Genomic DNA, 20,166 nt, shown 5'->3' on the forward strand with positions numbered 1-20,166 from the left:
TTCTGTGTTTTCCCCATAGATCCCTTGTAATCAAAAAAATGAAAATCTAGATAATTCAGTGTGGTTGTGTTTTTTGAGTGTTTGAGTTTAAAAATGAAACCTTTGTCATCACAAAACCCAAATTTCCAAAATGCAGCAACCTTCACATTCTAAGTCTTATGTTTTTTTGTCATGTTTTTGAAATTTTACACATAAAAAAGGAGATTTGGTGCCCTTTACAAGAAAAAAATGCTGTTAAAATAAAAATCGAACTAACCAGAAAGTGAACAAAGGCGCTCAGCTATCTTTGGCGAGGAAGCGGGGTAAAACCTGAACTGGTTGCCGGCCAATCACAAGGCAGATAGAGACAAGCCTTCACAATCACAATAACACCTAAGGGCAATTTGGACTCTCCAATTGATGTATGTTTTTGGGGTGTGGGAGGAAACCGGAGTGCCCGGTGAAAACCCACACAGGCATGGGGAGAACATGCACACTTCATAAAGGTGGGGCCAGGATTTGAAACCTGGTCCTCAGAACTGTGAAACAAATGCACTAACCAGACGTGCCACCATTACGCCCATGTTATTTATTTATTTATTTTTTAGATCAAATTTTCTCATACAGTAACTTTTCCTTTTCTTCTCTTATTTTTGCTGTTCAGACCTAAAACTAGTAGTGGATCAACACCTCTGCTGATTGCAGTCAATTTGAACTTCTTTATGCCCCGACTCATTCAAGATGTGGAAAATTGACAATCAATTCCATGCAATTCCCTGAATTATTAATGGTCTGTTCATTGATTTCTATGTTCATTCTTACACTGTATCTACCAACAGTCAGTGGTGTAATTTATAAAGCTGTAAAAAAATTAATCTTATTCATGTCATCCAATAGCAACAATGTTATGTGTTAATTTCCTTATAAATTTGCTAAATATGCTACACATTGTTTCGAAGATGATGCATCATCAGACACACTTTAGCATATTTAGGCCAACAGCCAACAAAGAAGCTGGCGGCAAACCATCAGTTACCGTCTTGAAGAAGGGGATTGCGTAGCCACCAGCTTGTGTCCGACCATCGGCGGGAGTGTGCCTTCATTTCCAAATGAGAGCATCTGCTGTCTTCAACATCAGATAATAATTGCTGATGAATTTACATCAGCGTCTGTGTTTAGTTTCAAGCTCAAGTACAAGAAAAAGGCATTTTTAATTGTTGTGTAGTATAATGGCGTTTAAGACGTGGAAGATAAATCCGTTCTGAGCAAAGCATTTTCAAAATGATTTTATAGTTTTGTCGTAGCCACACAATTTTAACCTGCATACACCAGTGAGACTAAAACAAACAAAAAAAAATCATATATATATAAATATATTTATATTAATATTTTAAAGTCTAGGCTCAAAATGTCATGTTCATAATCCAATAATGTTCATGATTGATGTATTAAAACAAAGTTCTAATTTTTTTTTTTTAAATTGAAAACTTCAAATATGATCTGAAGAAGTGTATTTATAGGACAGTTCTGTTGGCCAATGGAAATACTTAGAAACATGACAAACATGACCACTTCCTGTACTGGGCCTTTCCATTAGATTCCCAGTTTGGAACCATATTTATGTGTGTGTATTTAATTTGTATGTAATATAGTTCTGAGTTGTGTACATTTTGTTTTCCCAAATCATTTCATAATGATGGGCCAGGTTATCATCATTGTGTTTGTTCTTCTACTTCTTCAAAAACATGAATCACCTTTTTGAGAGGCTCAACAAGCCAGATAACACCTGAAACGGATAAAATTTTTTTGGCTACGCACCAAGAGTTTGATGATCACGTTGAATCGTTTCTGAGCGGACGAGAATGTCATTATGGAAATGGTGATTCAAAATGGTTCTCCAGCAGAGTGGCCTTTTGAGCAAATAGGGTGTCACCAAAATCATGCGCAAAGCTTTGCTTTGTGAGCGTACGACATCCCGACGGAACAAAATGGACTTGGTCCAACCTGCTTCCGTGTGGACAGGAAACGTCTCAAACAATACGGCCATATTGACACATGCTTTTCATCCTGATTGTAAGTTTGCACTGCAAAGCAGCTCTCACAGTCACTCTGAATCAATATTGAAGGAGCAAAGCCCTTGTTCCCTGTGTTTATAGATCCATGGGCTGGACTTTGCTTCCTCTGCACATTCGCATCGCTTTTGCTGTTGTCAGCGACGTGAGCGGAAAACAGCAGTTTCTGTCGCCATTTTTCATAGTCAAGGGGTTTTATAAGGCACATAACCTGAGATTAAATTTGGGTTATGTTATGTCTGCAATAATACAGTTGGCTATGCATGTTTTATATTCACACAGTGTTTGCTCGCGGTGATCTGCTCCAAAGTGTCTTTTTCTCCTTTTATTTACACCACTTACTTACGGTCCGTAGTCTTACTTGAATTTAAACCCCATGAGGTTTGAGTCTACAGTATGACACTGTGGAGTTTGATTTGATGTGTGCGATACAACTGTACTGTTCGTAGAAGCATTTTTGAACAGTCAAGATATAAAATGACTTTTCTTCCCCTCACAATAGTGCTGAACTCACAAGTCAATAACCAAGAAGGAATTTATGGTTGAAAACAACAACAATCCAAAGGTAAGCTATTACATCCTTCCAGACATTGTTGCAAAGCCCCTTTCACACATATTGTACTCAAAATAGCTGGTGGCAAATACAGTCACTCAATTACAAAGATTATCCATTAATGAGACTTGGTTCAGATAAAAAATAAATCCCATAATTTCAATTCTATGGTCAAATTGTTACGTTCATTGTCCAAGGTTATATTTTGATTTCATTAAAGCCCATCCAATCCAATTAAGCAAAGGCCCGATCATCGGATGTCCTTAACGGATTATCGATTATGATTATCCTCTGGTGCGAGGGTGTGTGAGGAGTAATTCTTCTTAACCGATCCGCTCGGAAACTAGTTGGGGCTGACACTTGTAAAACATGACACCTTATTACAACAGACAGGTTTGGGAGAAGAGCATCACGATGTTTGGTGTGGACATCGTTTAAAAAAACACTTGTTAAAATACTCATATTTACTACTCACTACTTTTAAAAGAGTAGTCATAATGAGGCCTACTTCCATAATGAAAATTAATTACAGATGTATTTTTTATTACTGCTACAAGATAAATTTACTCCCATTATCTTTTAATCTTTTCAAACTCAATGTCAGCGATTTAACATCAAAATCTAACGTTTGCCAGCAAATTCGCGTTGCGAAAATTTCATTTGCGTGTTCAAACTTTTTGCCAAAATACATCATAGTAGTGTTATGGTTAAGTGCATATTGATTAATAATTGCACTAGATTATTTTGAAGTCTTATTATTTAAAATTGTTCTTATGATCCTGCATTTTGCCTAACCAAACAAAAAATCAGACCAGATTAAAAAACGAGTCAGCCAAGTCATAATCTATTTTAAAAGAAAGCTTCATGGTGTGTACTCAGCTTTTGTCTCTCACGGAGAACACGATGGGAAAAAAAAGGAATTTACAAGGAGTCTGTACTAAAACTGAAGCGTCTGCCAAAAAGTCCAACGTGTGTTACTGATGCGCTCTCTGAAGTGAATGCGGAAAACACAACACACCATAAGGAGCTGCTGTGATCTGTGTTTTGTCGATCTGCGCTGCAACTGAGCATCACTGCTACATTAGCCTGTTAGAAGAGAAAGAGATATGCACCAGGAGTCTCACTTGAGTCATTACATTCTGGCAGATGTGATGATATTCGGGATCTCGAAGTGCACCCCCCCCAAAAAAAAAAAAAAATCATAAACCATTGCTATTCGCCCTAAAGCAGTTGTTCCTAAAAATCAGACAATGCTCCCTTTGTGACAGACTCCGTCTGTCCATCAGACTTGACAGACAAACACACCGTCCACTGCGCAACTTGACTTAAGAGCCACCCCAGCCTTCCCTTAACACCGCTCCCAGTCTTGCCTCCCCTCAGAAACTGATTCAGCAGCCGCTGTCAGGTTTGCTTAAGTTTGCCATCCTCGACTCGTCGCTACCTGCACTCTCATGTGCCACAGTGCCTTAATCCTCTTGTCACTCACCAGCCCCCAAAAAGATAAGAAGCTGAATGAAGGCCCGGGATGAAAAGTTGAGGAGGAGGGTTGCCATATGCTTGCACAGTAAACTATTCGTGGCATAATAAAACCTTCTCCTCGCAAATAGTTGTGAGGAAAACAATGTGTGTAGTGAATCCAGTCCAAGGTGAACACCTACTTTTTTACAAGGTCATGTTGAAGCACAGTAGCAAGTTTTTCCACAGTGTACAACTGAGGTAAATGGGGTTTGCAAAGGGAATATTTCCTATAAATCCACAGAAACGTTTACTAATAGGAAGTTCAGATGAGAAAGTGTAGCAAGAAATGATTCCCCGGCACTAATTTTATGACTTTTCAGTCATAACAGGGTGAACAAAAAAGTCTTAAGGACCTATGCCCGAAATTAAACATCCTTTGTCATCATCATCCATCATTTTGTTCTGAATTAGCTAAATTCCAAGGCTATACATACTCAAAATTACTTGTGCTGCTGGCCACTTTCACAAAATTTGGGAACTTTAGTTGTTATTCAGCTGACTTTTACAAATAGTGTAATAATAATGAAAAAAATTCCAAGTTGCCCATGACCCTTGTGAGGAAAAACTGGTACAGAAAATGGTAGGATGGATATTTCAAAGTTCTAACCAAAGTAACGAAAACACATTTTATTAATAGTAAACACTTGTATGAAGTGTGATAAGAAACCTGCTTTTTCCAACATGACTTCAATTACTACATATGATCTCTCTATTTTTCTCATGTCTGTTTGTTACACAGGCGCCACTTTCAGTTCTGAACAAAGACCATACTGCATATCTTCAAAATTGAAAGAGACCGTCCAGCGTCATGTACGGGTTTTATATGGACCTTCGCAATTTGAGTTCTCGTCGCTTTTACCATTTTGGACAGGAATGAGGGATTTGAAAATGATGTTGTTAACTTTTGCTCCTATAGCAGCCCATTTGGCACACCGTTGGTGATTGAAACATCTCAAGTGATTTACATTCACAGAGTGCAATTACAAGTTGAAAGGAGTGCGGGATTTCATTTTGTGCGCGGTTAGGGCTGTCTCTTGTTTCATTCCATCTAAGAATTCCCTGATTGTGAGACTTTGGTGAGTCAAATAAGTCTAAATAATTTAGAGCGCTGGGGCTTCAAATAAACAGCTTGTTCAGCGCTCGCATGGGTCATGTATTTCCATCTAGCGCTGATTGTTTTCACATAACAAAAAGGAAAATAATTATGTAGTGAAGGTGTTTGCTTCGGGCTTCTCCCTTGAAAAAATAAATTGCTGGTGACGCTAAAACAGATTCCTACGTTGGACACATTTTGGTTAAAAATAATCTTACATTTGGTGAATTATGTGACATCATTACTTTTTACTTATTGATAACTGTTTCTGGTCAAAGAAACACAGGTAGCTATGCTGCCGGAATAATTCATCCTTGTCCGGTGACACAAGGGACTTTAATTCTCATGGTATGGATTTTCCCCACAAAATGAATCACTAATGTAGATGCCGGCAAGGTCATAGGAGAGAGGAGGCCTGTTGTTCTGGGCCCAGGGCAGTATTATTTATTCAACATACAGCTGCAGACTGCATTCCTGACACTCAGCTGCTACCTGTAAAAATGTCAGATGGAAGTGTAGCATGATACTGGTCATGCTGCGTGTAGTTATGTATTCCCTGCTGCCTTTATCTTGAGAAATCATGTGAGAATAAGTCGTTTTATGTGGAAATATGGTAGTACCCGTGATGTATCATTAGTTACAGCTTCCAACAAGATTAAAAATAAAAAAAAATAATCAGTCCAAGTTCATTTTAAAACCAGAATTTGGATTATCTTGTTTACTATTATTATTAGCAGTAGTAGCATTATTAAATGTTCGTAAGAATTCAGTGGATCTTAGTGTGCAATATCTAATTGTTATTGTTAATGCTTGGTTATGTTAGTAAGGGAACTGAAATGCCTTTAAAGGTTAGTTTAATATTGTTGTCAATAGGTTGGCAAGTCTACTTAATATTGTTTGGTAAGGAAAAATATTTTAAGCATAGGGTTAATATTTCATTTAATAGAGTGTAGAGGGCAATTAGTAGTGATTATTGTAAGGAATAGTCAAGACACAAAGTAGCCGTCAAGGATAGTGTTATTGTTATCAATATATTGTAAGATACTGTTCATTATTTGGTTATTTTCCAGGGTTATTATGGTCGATATTTAGCCATTAAGCATAGGGTTAACGTTGTAGTCAGGTGATTGTAGAGTCCATGCGCTAGTTGTTATTAATAAGGGTTAGTACGAATATGAATGATCCTTTAAGGATGAAGTTGTTATTGGAGTCAATAGATCGTAGAGTACATTTTTAAGTTAATATCACAATTGGCTAGTATGGACACTTATCGATCTTTACTCATCAGGGTATTATTGCAGACAATTGAAAGATGAGTGAATTCTATAGTTATTATTTAGGGTGAGGAAGGACAGGAGCATTGCTTTAATTGAAGAAATCAGCCTTTGTGAGGATGAGCAGCTTGGGAAAATGGAGGAATACATAGTGTGACGATTGTAGGGTGCATTTTCCAGATATAAATGAACAAGCAACCTTGATGGCATTGGTGGAGATCTGGATCTCGTGCAGCTTCCTCATTGTGCCGTCGCGGTCGATGAAGTAGGAGGAGGCCAGCTGGTGGAGTGCTTCCACATTTTGAGTGGCGTTGGTGAGCTTCCTGTCCAGCTTGTTTTTGGCCAGATACATCGTCAGTGCCTCCTCCCCTACAAGGGAACACCAAACATCGGTTATAAATGAACATGTGAATGTACAAGTGACACATATTCATCGTTTGTATCTGGTTTGTATATGTGTCATTGACGGTTTTGCATAAAAAAAAGATACATCCATTCATTTATTTTCTTTATCTTTGGAGAGCTGCTGCCTTTCCCAGCTGGCTTGGGGTCAAAGGAAAATAAACTTTATATCCTGGAGTGATCACCAGTCAAACGCAGGGACCTTAAATAGACAGCCATTCATACTCAAATAGACTACCGAGTTGGAAATGAACCATCCTGAGGCAAGTGAACCACTGCATCATTAGTGAGTGGAATCATAGATCTTGAAATCCGACTAGGATATTATTTAAGTATGGATTAAAATCAGATACAGGAAATGTTTTTGAATACGTGATCATGTTGAATAAACATATCGGATTCACCCCGCATGATATTATCCTGATGTAAATCGAAACAACCTAATACTTGCAGTGAATCAACTAAAGCCAAACTAGCAAATACAAACATAAATTGCTTCATGAAAAAGATGTACAGTAAATAGTTCAAAAACATATCTGCACTGAATTAGAGGAATAACAGGGTACTTAAAATGAACCCTAAGTGTCTGAAAAAACATTTTGTTTTATTTACCATGTTTACCAGCTTCGCAATCTGGATCAAACCCCGATTAAAAAAAAAAAAAAAAGAGCCTGTACAAAAATGTTTTGTTCAAATTGGATATACTTTGACTTAGGCAATATTTGAGATTTTGCCCAATTTCACAAAAAATTTTCACTGGAAAAAATAATATGTTCAGTCAGCAAAACTTTTGTGCTCAATGGCGCTTTTCAATTTTAGGACTAAATGCAGAAATGTGATTTCCAGAGCTGAAATGATGTCGTACTCCAAGTGAGTTAACCAAAAACTATTGTCATAAATGTAATACTCATTCTAGTCACGCTCATCAATTTAAAAAAAAAAAAAAAAGATAGGCAAGCAACATTTAGCTAGAGAAATCAGATGCCCCAATTTTTCAGGAACATACTGTACACGTTCTCTGCTTTATCCCCAGTTGGCATCTGCCCAGGAAGCGCCCAGCTTTACCCTCTCAGGATTGAATTACTTCTTTGAATGCCGTCCATACAGGAAGGCTCTGTTGCATGTGCTTGGTAAATGCTATGACAGAAATAGCAAGTACACTGAATACATGACGACTGGGCAGTAGGAACATTTCTTGCATTACTTGTCTGTTAGACATTGTGTGCATCAGATAGAATGTGCCCACATTATCTTTGCGTCACGTGTTTCTATTTATATTAGTACTGCGGGAGAGAAAAGACTCAGCCCATTCTTCTTGCCTTGCTTCTTGTTTGATACTGCACAACTCCAAGGTTAGATGTGGCTTTGTGCTATTATGAAAAAGTGATTTTATACCTCCTAAATGGTATCAATTCATCATCTCATAGATAATGAAGAAAAAAAAAAACTGCACACAGTGAAAAAAGAAAGGTGCTGTATGTCTGACCTTGCTCTTCCAGCATGTTGGTATGTTGCCTGTATTGCAGCATGTCTACCAGAATATAGCCAAACACACGTAATGAGCAGTGTTGTACTACCTGAAACCTTACAAATGTTTATCAAGATAGACTTCTTCTAAGGAGGGAGGAGTTTCAAGCTGCTGTGAGAAGGTAACACAACCCAACTCAATTATGCAGTCACTGCACATCCCATCTCGTCGAGGAGAGTGAAATGATCACAATAGAAGAGAAAATGGGATTTATTGCGACGTAAGATAGTGCCTGACTGCTCAGTATGAGCAATATCATTACTAATCATGTCAATTGGGCCCGTGACCTTAGTGAGGATAAGCGTGACAAGAAAATGGATGGATGGATATATGTCATTTGAATTCACACACATATCTGTGTGTGTGTGTGTGTGTGTAAATTCTCAAGATTTAGGTACCAAATACACCACCCAGCACTGTTAAATAGTACATGCCAAAATATGTAGATAAAGCGGAATGATTCCAGTAGAACCTATGTATTTCCACACAGCAGCAGTGTCCATGTGTAAATATTCCTTTAGTATTCATGATAATGTAAGTCGTTTTATTTTATTTGAATTTCACACACTTATTTTTCCACTTACAGCTTATGAAATTTGACGTTGATTTAAGCATTTTGATTGAATGAAATTTTCTTTTTAATATAGGCTAAAATTTCTTACTCTTGTATGACATTTAAAACTGTTATCTGTTACTTCAAGCATTTGTATTTTTTATATCTTAATATTAACAATGGCTTCCAGTCACTGTGATTATTAAGATTAAAATGGTGACACTTTTTTTAGATACATATTATAAACAGAGGCTAGCTTTTTATACTTCTATTACAGTTAGTTTTAAATTCTTATTCGATTTTTTATGTGGAATTATTGAAAAATGTTCATTTTTTTATTAGCAGTGGTTAGTTTATTTTTAGACTTGTGTGACAGTTAATGATAATACTTTAAATTTTCACTTTTTTTTTAATGAACAGTCATTATCTACACCTGACACTGCATGGAATTCTAAAAATAAACAGAATTCCAGAGGAACTTTTATAAAAAGGCAAAAGTCATGAAACCCAGACATTGCCCTAACATTTAATAAAACATTTGTTCCATCACATTTTTCAAGGTTGATATGGTCATTGGAGGACTCCATTTAAACTGAAGAGAAAAAGGCTGCAAATCAACGACATCTCAAACTCAGGGGTTGAAATATGAATCACTGAGCCATAACGGGACCAAATATTTACCCGTCGTGCGGCAATCTGTGGTGATTTGCATGTCATACATTTGTTTGTTGACACATTCTCAAAAGGTTTGCGTTTTGCTCATTCTCTACAACATCATGTTTATCCACATCTCATTCCGACGAGCACATGGAGCAAACAAGCAAACAGCCCCGATTCAATCCCACGGGCTCACGTGACCTCGCCTTTCCAAGATTACGGTTCAACCAAAAGGCAAAAGCGTATCCCTGCAGCCGGGTTGGAGAGCATGTCACACATGTTTACATCTACGGCACGCTCCAACCCTTTTTTTTGTCCCCGAGCGATGCATGTGAATTGGTCACTTAACTTGTGGTGACCGGGACGACCAGTCTTGTGGCTGTTTGGAGTCCAAAATCCTTGCGGCGCTCGGTGCTCTGCCAAGTTATTTAAGCAGGATACACACAAACCGCAAATGTGGCACATTTTAGAATTTGTGTTCCCTTGAAATCAGTCAGCAACCGTCCGATTATATATAAAAGATTATCTGAGCAATTATTCTGTGGTGGTGAAGCTTTTTACTTTACCGCTCCTATGACAAAATGCTTAACGTTCATCTAAAAAATATCGTGCCAATTGTCCTGATATTTTCAGGTTGGAGTGGGCATGATTAAAGATTACAACAAATTTTGGCGATGATTGATGACCATTTTCTGACATTAATCTATTCCTGTACAGTATAGCACCGATGTGAAAATGGTTAATGTCCAAAATATCGGGCTGATCGTTCTACCATTGTCTGATGTTGAAGATAGCCTACGTAGAGATATCCACACATATCTTGGTGACTGAGGGCAGCTTTTTGACATTGAGCCACGTTAAGTCTTTAGTTTTTGTGTGTGTTAAGCGTTTTTGATGATCCTTCACTGGAGTCCTCTTCCACACATATGACGTCGCCATGTAATAACCTGCATCGATTGAAAAAGATTTAAGTCGGATGTGGTGATGTTCACACAAGCACAGACATCCAATTTTAAATGCACTAAGGATACTTCTCTTTATTTTCCAGCTGTCTGGGTCTCTTGTGCTGCCTCTCACAGGTCAATCTTGGAGGAGACTCGTGATCATCAGTTGAAATATTGTTAGGCATGTGGTGTGCTGTTAGTCATGTCAAGTACACTACATGTTCCAAGAACAGTAAGCACACATACCCATATGTTCTTTGTCGTGTGAGGTTTCTTGATTGTAAAATAAGTTGAGATGTTTTCAAATCTGTATGTGTGCACATGCAATTGCACGCCTGAAGCTACGGTTGCATGTAGCTTCATAAATATTTGTGGATATTGCTTCAACTCCGGCAATAAATTACTATTATGGACCACCCTGCTTGCCAGTAATGCACTCAAGCAGACCCTTCGTTTAAGCAATTTTAAAACAATGTAATGTATCAGCTTGAAAGCGCACCACTAGGTAACTACTTGCATATATATAAATATATATATATATGTATATATTAAAATAGATGCACGTATGTATGGGGATGTTAAAAGTATAGAGGACAAGAAGAGTTTTAAAGTAATGGAAAGACTTGACCGTTCCGTGTTATGTATGGCATTCTTCCAGCGGAGAGAGCTAATCAAAGTGTTTTTTTTCCCCTCACATTCAGTCCCAGGAGGGCAAATGCTTTTATGTATGAAAGGAGCATTGATTAAAAGGTGGTTGTTAAAAAGTTAGAAAGCATGCAAAATATAATTATACCGACCGTGTGTATAATTAGGACACTGTTAAAGTGGATAAAAAGCTTCACAACAAGCAACCATTGCAGGATATTATAAACAATGACTGATGGAATTGAAAAAAAAAAAAAGGCCATTGTTGTAACCACGGGTCTTGAACCTTTGAGACATGCATTTTTACTTTTTTCATTGTTGTTTTTTTCCCAGGTTAAAGGAAGCCAATTATTTATTCCAGTGACAACCATCCGCCATTCATTTTCCATTGTATTTATCATCACAAGAGTCGCAGGCACGCTTTCGTCTAGCTCAGCTGATTTTGGGCGAGAGGCAGGCCACACCCTGAACTGATAGCACGGCACATATTAAACAACCATTCACACTCATATTCCCACTTATGGGCAAATTCCAATCTTCAGTTAACAATTATCCACAATTTTGGGATGTGGGGAGGAAACTGGAGTACACGAAGAAAACACACATAGATGCGGAAGAACATGCAATTTCCACAGAGGCTGATGTGCTAACCAGTTGTACAACGTGCCCTACAATATTATAAAAAAAAAAGGAAAAGTTTAACCCTTCACGCAATTTGAATGCATTGTACAGTAAGAAAAATATCTCTGTGAGTGTTAAAATTCAAGACAGTAGCTAAAATTCAGGACTTCTCACTTGTTAGACATCAAATAGGGATTACTTACTTTATTCACATCAGACAGGCTACATCAATCCATCCATCCATTGTCTGAACAATTTATCATTACTCAGGTCGCTGGTGTCTCCCAGCTATCTTTGGGCAAGAGGCGGGATACACCATGAACTCGTCGCCAGCCGATTGCAGGGCACATATGAACAAACAACCAATCTCGCTCACATTCACACCTATGGCCAATTTAGTGTCTTCAATTAACCCACTATGCATGTTTTTGAGATGTGGGAGGAAACCCGGTGACCCAGCATGCAAATTGGGTAAGACAGAATTTAACCCTGGTCCTCAGATCTGTAAGGCAGATGTGCAAACCAGTCATCCACCGTTCTTTGGTGTCTTAATATCTACTAAGAGCACTTGCTGAATCAAAATCATCTTTAGTTTGCCAAGTACAGTACGTAAATAAACAAGTAATTGACACACTCCCTAAATATCTTATAATTGTCTGCATTAATAGTTTATGCCCATAAACATACAGTTGGAAGGCTGTTTTTTTCTCTCTTTTGTTCATACGAGTACTGTAGAGCAATGGTACTTTTAAATATATACCTTGGTTGGGCACTGGCATTGGTACTGAGTGACAGCCCACTTTTATAACCCTTTAAAACACCCACTTTTGTATGTGCAAACAGCATAAAGGAGCCTTCCAAAAAAAAATGTCATGCAAATCAAATGTAAATGTCCAACCGTGTCTACAGCATGTCAAGTTGACTGCAGAACAACACAAAGACCAGAAAGCGGCAAGTGACATGATAAAAAAGTGGCAGCGTAGGCCGCTTCGCCAGTTTCTCCTTCACATCCCAACAAAATCGGGTCCGCCAGGTTCCTGCAAAACAATCCCCCGCGACCCCAGCCAAGTCATTCCAATAAACCATTTCTGTGAGCGTGCCACTGAGCACAGAGGACTGTCGCACTGCAAGCACCTCGGATCCAATCACAGGTTGTGCGTTTACGAGAGGGAAGTGGAATGAGCTCTCGCTCTCTTCCCCCCTCAGCTGAAATCTATATTGTGCTGCTTGTTGACGCTAAAGGAGTAATCTACTTGACAACCCGCTCATTCTGTTCAACAGGTTCGGTGCTCTGAATCAATCACTTGCGTTTAAGTTCCACCGTGTGACTTGTTTGGATAAATGTCCCTCCCTTTATTCTTATCAGCCCGGATAACAGAGAAAATGTAGTCCTTCCAATTGTGCACCTTTAATAAATACCTGCAACGTTTCGTACACCATTACAAAGAAAACATTGTTAATAAACTGCCTAATGATCCAAGAACAAGACTTAAATATGAGGGATGTTTCATGACTCAATTGTAGATAGAATCTATTTTGGTGAAATGACGGAGTCCATTAGTGTCTGTGCATTCATTTTAAACAATATTCATAGTAAGGTACATACATTACAATATATTTAGAGATAAGTACAGTTTGAAACAAAGTAACAAGTCATATAATGGGAAAAATGCAGCGAAAAATGTTGACAGAGTAGATGCTGCTGTTTTGTTTAGCAACAGAGTCCATGTGAGCTCATTGCTCAGAAGTCAAAGTAGAATCTTTGAATGTTTGTTTGAATCCAGGCATTTATTTGATGAAATTTGGTTGTTCATCTAAATGAAGTGAAATAGAAGTGGAATGTGGCAAAGGAATGCAACAAAACATCAAGAACTGAGGCAGACTGACGTGATGCAAGATAAACAGAGATGCACACAACATTGTGGACTGATCAGTCACTTTGGACACTACTTATTTGCTTTGGTATAAATACATACATAAAGACTTCAGACCCATATATTTAACAAGTAACCACCGCATCATGCCTATGACCCCAGTGAGGACGAAGAGATGGCTTTGTTGTGGACAGTAAAGTGAGCAGTAAATTAATGAGCCGTCGTCAGCGAGCAGTTTTCACGCATGGCTTGCACATTCTGTTCCGCTGCGCTTTCGCTAGATGCAATATGCAAAATGGCATCGCCCGTCGGTGACAGTTGGTCTCTCTGATTGGTTGTTAGGGAGCGAACCAGCACCAAAGGAAACAAATGACAAAGAAAAAGTCTCGATATGGTAAACAAGTTTAGCTAAACGTTGATCCTTAGTTACATTTGTTCCTGCTTGTATTATGAATGTGCTGGATAAGGTTAGCAGGGTACATGTGCATTTTCTTCCATTAAACCGTGTCTGTGGATTCTATGGAAAACAATTTCTTGGCCCTGCCCTCAACTGTATTTAAAATGTAAAACAAAATGTTGAAGTTATCTGTGAACATGTCTCACTGGGCTGCCTGTTGAGTCTTTCGCTACTGCACTTGCCTTGAAAAACCTGACGTTGCCAAAATATGGAGACTTACATCCGTGAAATATACTGTACAATGAGTGAACAGGAAAGATGATGAACACAAAGAACACAAGCTGTAACGTGATGCTCACGTACTCTCCCACGTGAACCTCCCCCACAACTCGGCCGCTGTGGTTGGGGTGTAATCACAAATCTGTGGTAAACTTTATCCAATTTTTTATAGCTATTGAATTAAGGTATTTTTCACCCCAAATATATAGTTTATATTTACACAAAGAAAATGGCTGCAAATCATTACCCTAAATTTATTAGCTAAATTGTTTAGGTTCTTTTTAACAGTGCAGGTAAAATATGAAGCATTATGGAAAGTATATCCAAAGTGGCAATGGAAAAAGATGTGGATTTCACATTTTGTATTGAGCGGGGTAATGTCATCAGGGGGTGGTGAGAATACATGTCAAAGTTCCATTTGACTTGATAGAATTGGCCCAGAAAAACAGGGAAGGATCCTAAATAAAATGAGCCACATACGCACCCAAGAATGTCAATGTATTCTACAGTTTTATTTCTATATGCGTCCATGTAACACTCAAATGGTCCAACCACTAATGACACTCTTTACTCTTGACCAGTGAAATTTAAGTTGCCTGTGAAAATTCACTTCTTCCCTACCCTCGTGTATAATGATTGTCGAGAGCATAAAAGTGTAGGTGGCCACACAGAGAATTAGCCTCTTCTTGATGATTACTAGTCTGCTGAGCACCTTTATTGTCCTCTATAACTGTGTTCTTTAATGGCCAATCCAAAGAGTGAGATTGTAACGAGTGTATTGACCTGCAACTTGAGACAAAAAGGCCTCAAGGTTAAAGATGCATGGTTGGGATGTAAAAAGAAAAAGAAACAAAAAAGAATGAAACGAATAGAAGTCAATCGTGTGCAATATCGTTCTCTCAAAATGTATTAATTAATCATCTTCTAATATAAGTTACCAGTAACCTTAAAAGGTCCACTGACAGCATATACACATTTTAAAATAGATATGATGAAAAATACACATAATATTATTAACTTCAATGTCTACACGAAAAAAAATATGAACGGAGAGCGTGTCATTAATTAATTCTCACTCGACATCCCAGTGGCGGCCATAGTGCCTGCAACGTCATTTGCAGATGTCACACTGGGAAAGTCGCCATTGAGAAGACGCTGTGCCACCTGCTATGGGAAATGAACGGGAGATTCTCGGATTTTTCTGACACCCCTTCTGAGACTGAAGCTCATTTCGAAGAGAATATCTCAGAATCGAGTGACTAGGGCAATATTACTCTCTCATTTCGAGCCATATTTAGATTATATGCAGATCACTTCTAACTAACAACAGACTCGCTGACAGACTTACGAGGAACCCGGTGAAATATTCAAAATTTCCCAACTCTCTTAAAAGTCTTGTGGATGTAGCGTAGTCAGGAGGACCCATGTCGGGCGAAGTAACTAGTTCAGGGGTGCCCATACACTGGTGGCCGGTGGTGGGGGAACTCCTTTCTCCTCCCCGCACACGGCCAAACCACATCCCCACCCAATCCACCTCCGCGTCGGGGATAACGCTGCGGCCGCTGGCTAACTACAACAACGCCGGGGCGCTGGTGAGCGACAACAACACCGGGCTGCCGGCAATGCCGGGCCGCCGGTGAGCGACAACAACACCGGGCCGCACACATAGTCACATTTAACAGCCCTGACTTACGTACTTTATGAAGTTATTATGACGCAGGTCTGTTGATACATTCTGAGAGAAGAATTATGTCGTCGGACGCAGATGGAGGTTTTTATTATTGCTGCTTTCGGAGAAGTCTTTTGAGTTTGGTGACTATACGTCTAGTTAGCTAGTTAGCTCGTGTTACACGCTACTAAATGTACTTCTATTTTGTTATTGTTTTGTTTTGTATTGTATTGTGTGTGATTAAATTGTCTTAAATACAACACAAGGGCTTTGTTATATTTTGCCAATTTGACCAAGGGGATTTATTCTAAATTCACACATAACATATATTGTAAATGGTACATATGCTATAATCTATGAGACAAATTAGTCCCCCACAACTATTTTTTTAATAGCTTTACACACATCTACTTGTCATATGAACCCACAAAACTGTCGTCCTTTGCAACCGTGCAATGCATTTTTCATGACGAACCAGGTATTTTGGAAAAGTGTGAAGAGTGAATCCATCTTCCCGAGTGTTCGAGCAGAATCCAGCAATACATCGAGCCGGCTTTTTGGTTAACACACAGCTACTTCCTGCCAGTAAAACAGGAATAAACAGATGAACCCGCCAGTGTGGGCGTCTGCAAAAAACATCACTTCCTGGTTCTTATCCAACACAAAAGCTTTGAGAGGATTTTCATGGCGGGAGATGTAAAAATCCATATACGACATCCTGACGTGTGCTGAAACAAACGATGGGTCCATATTTATTTATTAAAAACATACTAAAATTATGTTTTACATGTCACTGGACCTTTAAGAACGGTGTAAAATATTTCCTCAAATGTGAATGAAAATATTTTCTACTCTAATTGAGAATGTCATTTTCATGGTCTCAGTTTTGATTCATGTTCCCTGTGTTCCATGCTTCCCATGTCTCGTGTGCTCATTTTGTTAGCTGCGTCCAGCTGTTTTTGTGTCGACCAATCAGTTCCCTCCAGCAACTCACGTCTTATCAAGGTGTTCCTCGTTGTCTCGTCAATCAATGTATTTAACTTCCAAGTTTCATTCAGTTCTGGTTGGTCCATTGGATTATTGTGTTGTTGACGTTACGTCAGTCTGTGCCGTAACCATAGTCACTCTGTACCACATCCTGTTTCTAGTTTAGTTTTAGCGAAGATTTTCTTTGTTACTTTGATTATTTGGTTTTTGGACTGTTCAGTTTGCGGTTTTTCAAATAAAATATAATTTTTTTTCAGCTTCCTGGAGTCGTGCCTTGCGTCCCAGATTCCCTGCACTTAGGTGATCTGTGTCTTTGTCTTATCTTCCACACCAAGAAAGTAACTGTAATTCTACTTTCAATTTAACGATTCTTTTGTAACTTGAACACAAACAACTTAATGTTCTACGTTTCTGAAGTATTAGTTTATATTTTTTAGTAAAATTACTTTTTAGTATTTTAATTTTTAAACATTTTCTTGGATTTCTAATGTTTGTATGATCTTTTAAAAATGAAGCTTAACTAAAAGAAAATATTTTGTTCTGATAAAACAAAACCCTGATACTGTCATGTTTTTTTTTTTTTTTTTTTGTATCATGTAAGCGGTGGCTAGGTTGTGTCCCCATGCTACCACACACAAACACAGACTTTTACTGCCTTTTGAACATAACCTAACAATTGTTTTTTTCTCACAGCTCTTGAACGGCAGTAGTTGCCCCGCAGATGACCAATCCCATAAAGGAGATAAAATAGATTTTACAGTGAAGCAATGTTAAGCAAGCAAGCCACCAAGAGGAAAGAAACCTTATATGGATTTTTCCAAAGAAGCATTGTAAGATGAGTAAAATTGTTACACATTGGTAATAAAGCCAATTTATAACAAATAAACCTAAAAGTCACCCCTTAACCTTTAGGTAATGTGGAGTTAGTCTGTAATGTCATTATCACTCAGCCACCCATCTCTCCAAGATAAAAATTTATGAGCGTTTCAATGCACTTTATGTATTATCTAAAGTGTTATTTGTGAGTGTGCTAAGGCATGCTTTTTCGCTTCTGGGAATACAAATCAATGACGCTAAGATGAACAAAGGATTCTTACCTACAGTATGTTAGCTTGCTCATTAGCTACAGCATTTTATTGCTTAGACGTTGTGCTCCCTGCTTTGTGTGTAATTTTTTTTCACTTATGCATTGCACATGTACAGTGTATAGGAATCAAAGTTGGGATTGATTGAAAGATATGAAATGTTTTGAAATTCAACATATCTTATAAATGGTTAATTAACTTTCAAATATTAGTGTTCTTATTTTATCTAAACATGTTCATTAAAAAATGTTTGGAATGAGAAGATTAGAAGAAGATTTTAATAGCACCATGTTCCAATAAACTGTTTTGTCTGTTTTGTGAAAACTATAACTATTTTGGAATTATTGAGCCCAGCCTCACCTGCGGATGTTTTGGTGAATTATAGAAAATTTTCAGATTTCAAATTGGGACCTGGGACTCTAAGTTTTGGTAATGACTGGGTCAGTCCTTGACTAAAAACTTCAGAAAATTTGTAAAATTTTGTTAAGTTCAAACTCACGTCCAAGATGATATTGCGGTTTTCCTGCAGGACTAAGGAAATCAGCAAGTATATACATTTCATAGACTTAAAAGAGAGAATTTTGACTTTTTTGTAAATGATGTTTGAAAAATGGTTCAAAACCCTTTCACTTCTGTTCATTGTATCCAATAATTTTGCTGGTAACATTGTTTCATCGTTTTACGTTAACCAGAGTTTGACAATTCAGCTATTTAGTTCCTTGGCCACTATGGAGAAAAGCATATTTCAAGGTGACAGATTGATATTTGCTCATAAAAGTCCTAACCTACCCCCCCCCTTCATTTTGAAATGATGGCACCACCCCTGCATGTTAGCAAAATGCTAAAAGCATAAAAATTTTTAACACGTTTTGTTTCTCTCCCAACCCCTCAGCCATTATCCAAAGCAATGAAACTATCTTACCTCCCAGCGTGGCCGAGATGAGAATGTGAGTCCCATATTTTTTAATGATGGTGTGGATGAACTGCTGCGTGGTGGGTCTGCGGCCCAGGAGGCGGACGCTGCGCTGGAACTCAGGCATGAGGGGCACAGGATTCCGGATCAGGTCCCGCCTCTCAATTGCTGTGTTCCTGACCTTCCAACGGGCAAATTCCCTGAATACGACAAAAATTGTGTCAACAAAAATTCTAATTTAACACTGTGAGTGCCAGTGATAGCTGCATGAGAATGTGATGGACATTCGAGTGCATCAGTGACATGAGTGTGTGAATATGATGATTGACACCACAGGCCGGTGCCGTTTCTTGGTTCGAGCTCATTGCCAATCTGCTGTCTGCTCCCCTGGATTTTAAATGCAGTTCACACACACTTATCTAATTTCCCTTCTAATGCACACATACACCTATCTCTGAGGGGCAGCGGGTCGTGAGTGTGTGTGTGTGTGTGTGGGGGGGGGGGTGTTTAGCTGTTAGGCAGTAGTGCCTGACAGCTCGTCCTACCTACCCTCGGCAAACTGGCCCTCTAGATTTTTAATGCACCACACCATGCAGGGGATGCCACTGATTCACGGGGTGGGGTCAATGACTACTAGTCGCGAATCTGGCAGTCATAGTAACAGTGGGGGGGTTGGGTTTCACACTTAGCTACATGGTAGGGCTCTTGAGGCCGCCGGGCCCTTCTGGATGGATGATCTGCTCGATGTGGTGACTCCCCTCTCATGGCCCATGTCTACTACTTGGGTTCCCAACCTTCTCGTTCTCTTGTCAGGTGCCCATACCCCCTCATTCCCAATAAATAACAGACATTCTCCAGTCCTCGGGCTGGGCTGGGACTGGCTGGATTGCAGGTCTTGCAGGTTCTCTGGGGGGGGGGTTGGAGGTGAGGTGGCATTGGTTCCCTGTCGGGGCGGACCACACTGCGTCCCTTAACATGAGATGTGTCCTATCCAGAGGACTGCTCTCGGGTGGACCCCTGGTCCCGGTTCTGTCTTCGATTGATTGTGTGATGTCCTTTGCCTCAGCATTGTGGACACAGCAATTCTAGGGCACTTCTGTCATTTTTTTCTTGCATCCGCAAT

At 38.9% G+C, this 20,166-nt stretch overlaps 1 protein-coding gene and 1 long non-coding RNA gene across 11 annotated transcripts in view; one reads left to right on the forward strand and one right to left on the reverse strand.

Annotated features, from left to right (window-relative positions):
* brinp1 (bone morphogenetic protein/retinoic acid inducible neural-specific 1) overlaps positions 1 to 20,166 on the reverse strand; it is a 168,667-nt gene that overhangs the window by 65,829 nt on the left and 82,672 nt on the right. For all 10 annotated transcript variants that reach the window (XM_061801365.1, XM_061801367.1, XM_061801361.1 and 7 more), the window contains 2 exons: positions 19,053 to 19,243; positions 6,689 to 6,858 (listed from right to left, as the gene is read on the reverse strand). In XM_061801365.1, coding sequence (XP_061657349.1) covers positions 6,689 to 6,858; positions 19,053 to 19,243 — 361 coding nt within the window. The remainder of the gene's footprint in view (positions 1 to 6,688; positions 6,859 to 19,052; positions 19,244 to 20,166) is intronic.
* Positions 17,140 to 19,145, forward strand: LOC133490827 (uncharacterized). The gene is made up of 3 exons (XR_009792295.1): positions 17,140 to 17,345; positions 17,739 to 17,875; positions 19,023 to 19,145. It is a non-coding gene; the product is annotated as an uncharacterized LOC133490827 (long non-coding RNA).

This window comes from Syngnathoides biaculeatus, chromosome 17 (assembly GCF_019802595.1).
Source record: "Syngnathoides biaculeatus isolate LvHL_M chromosome 17, ASM1980259v1, whole genome shotgun sequence".
In the NCBI taxonomy this organism is placed as follows: Eukaryota; Metazoa; Chordata; class Actinopteri; order Syngnathiformes; family Syngnathidae; genus Syngnathoides; species Syngnathoides biaculeatus.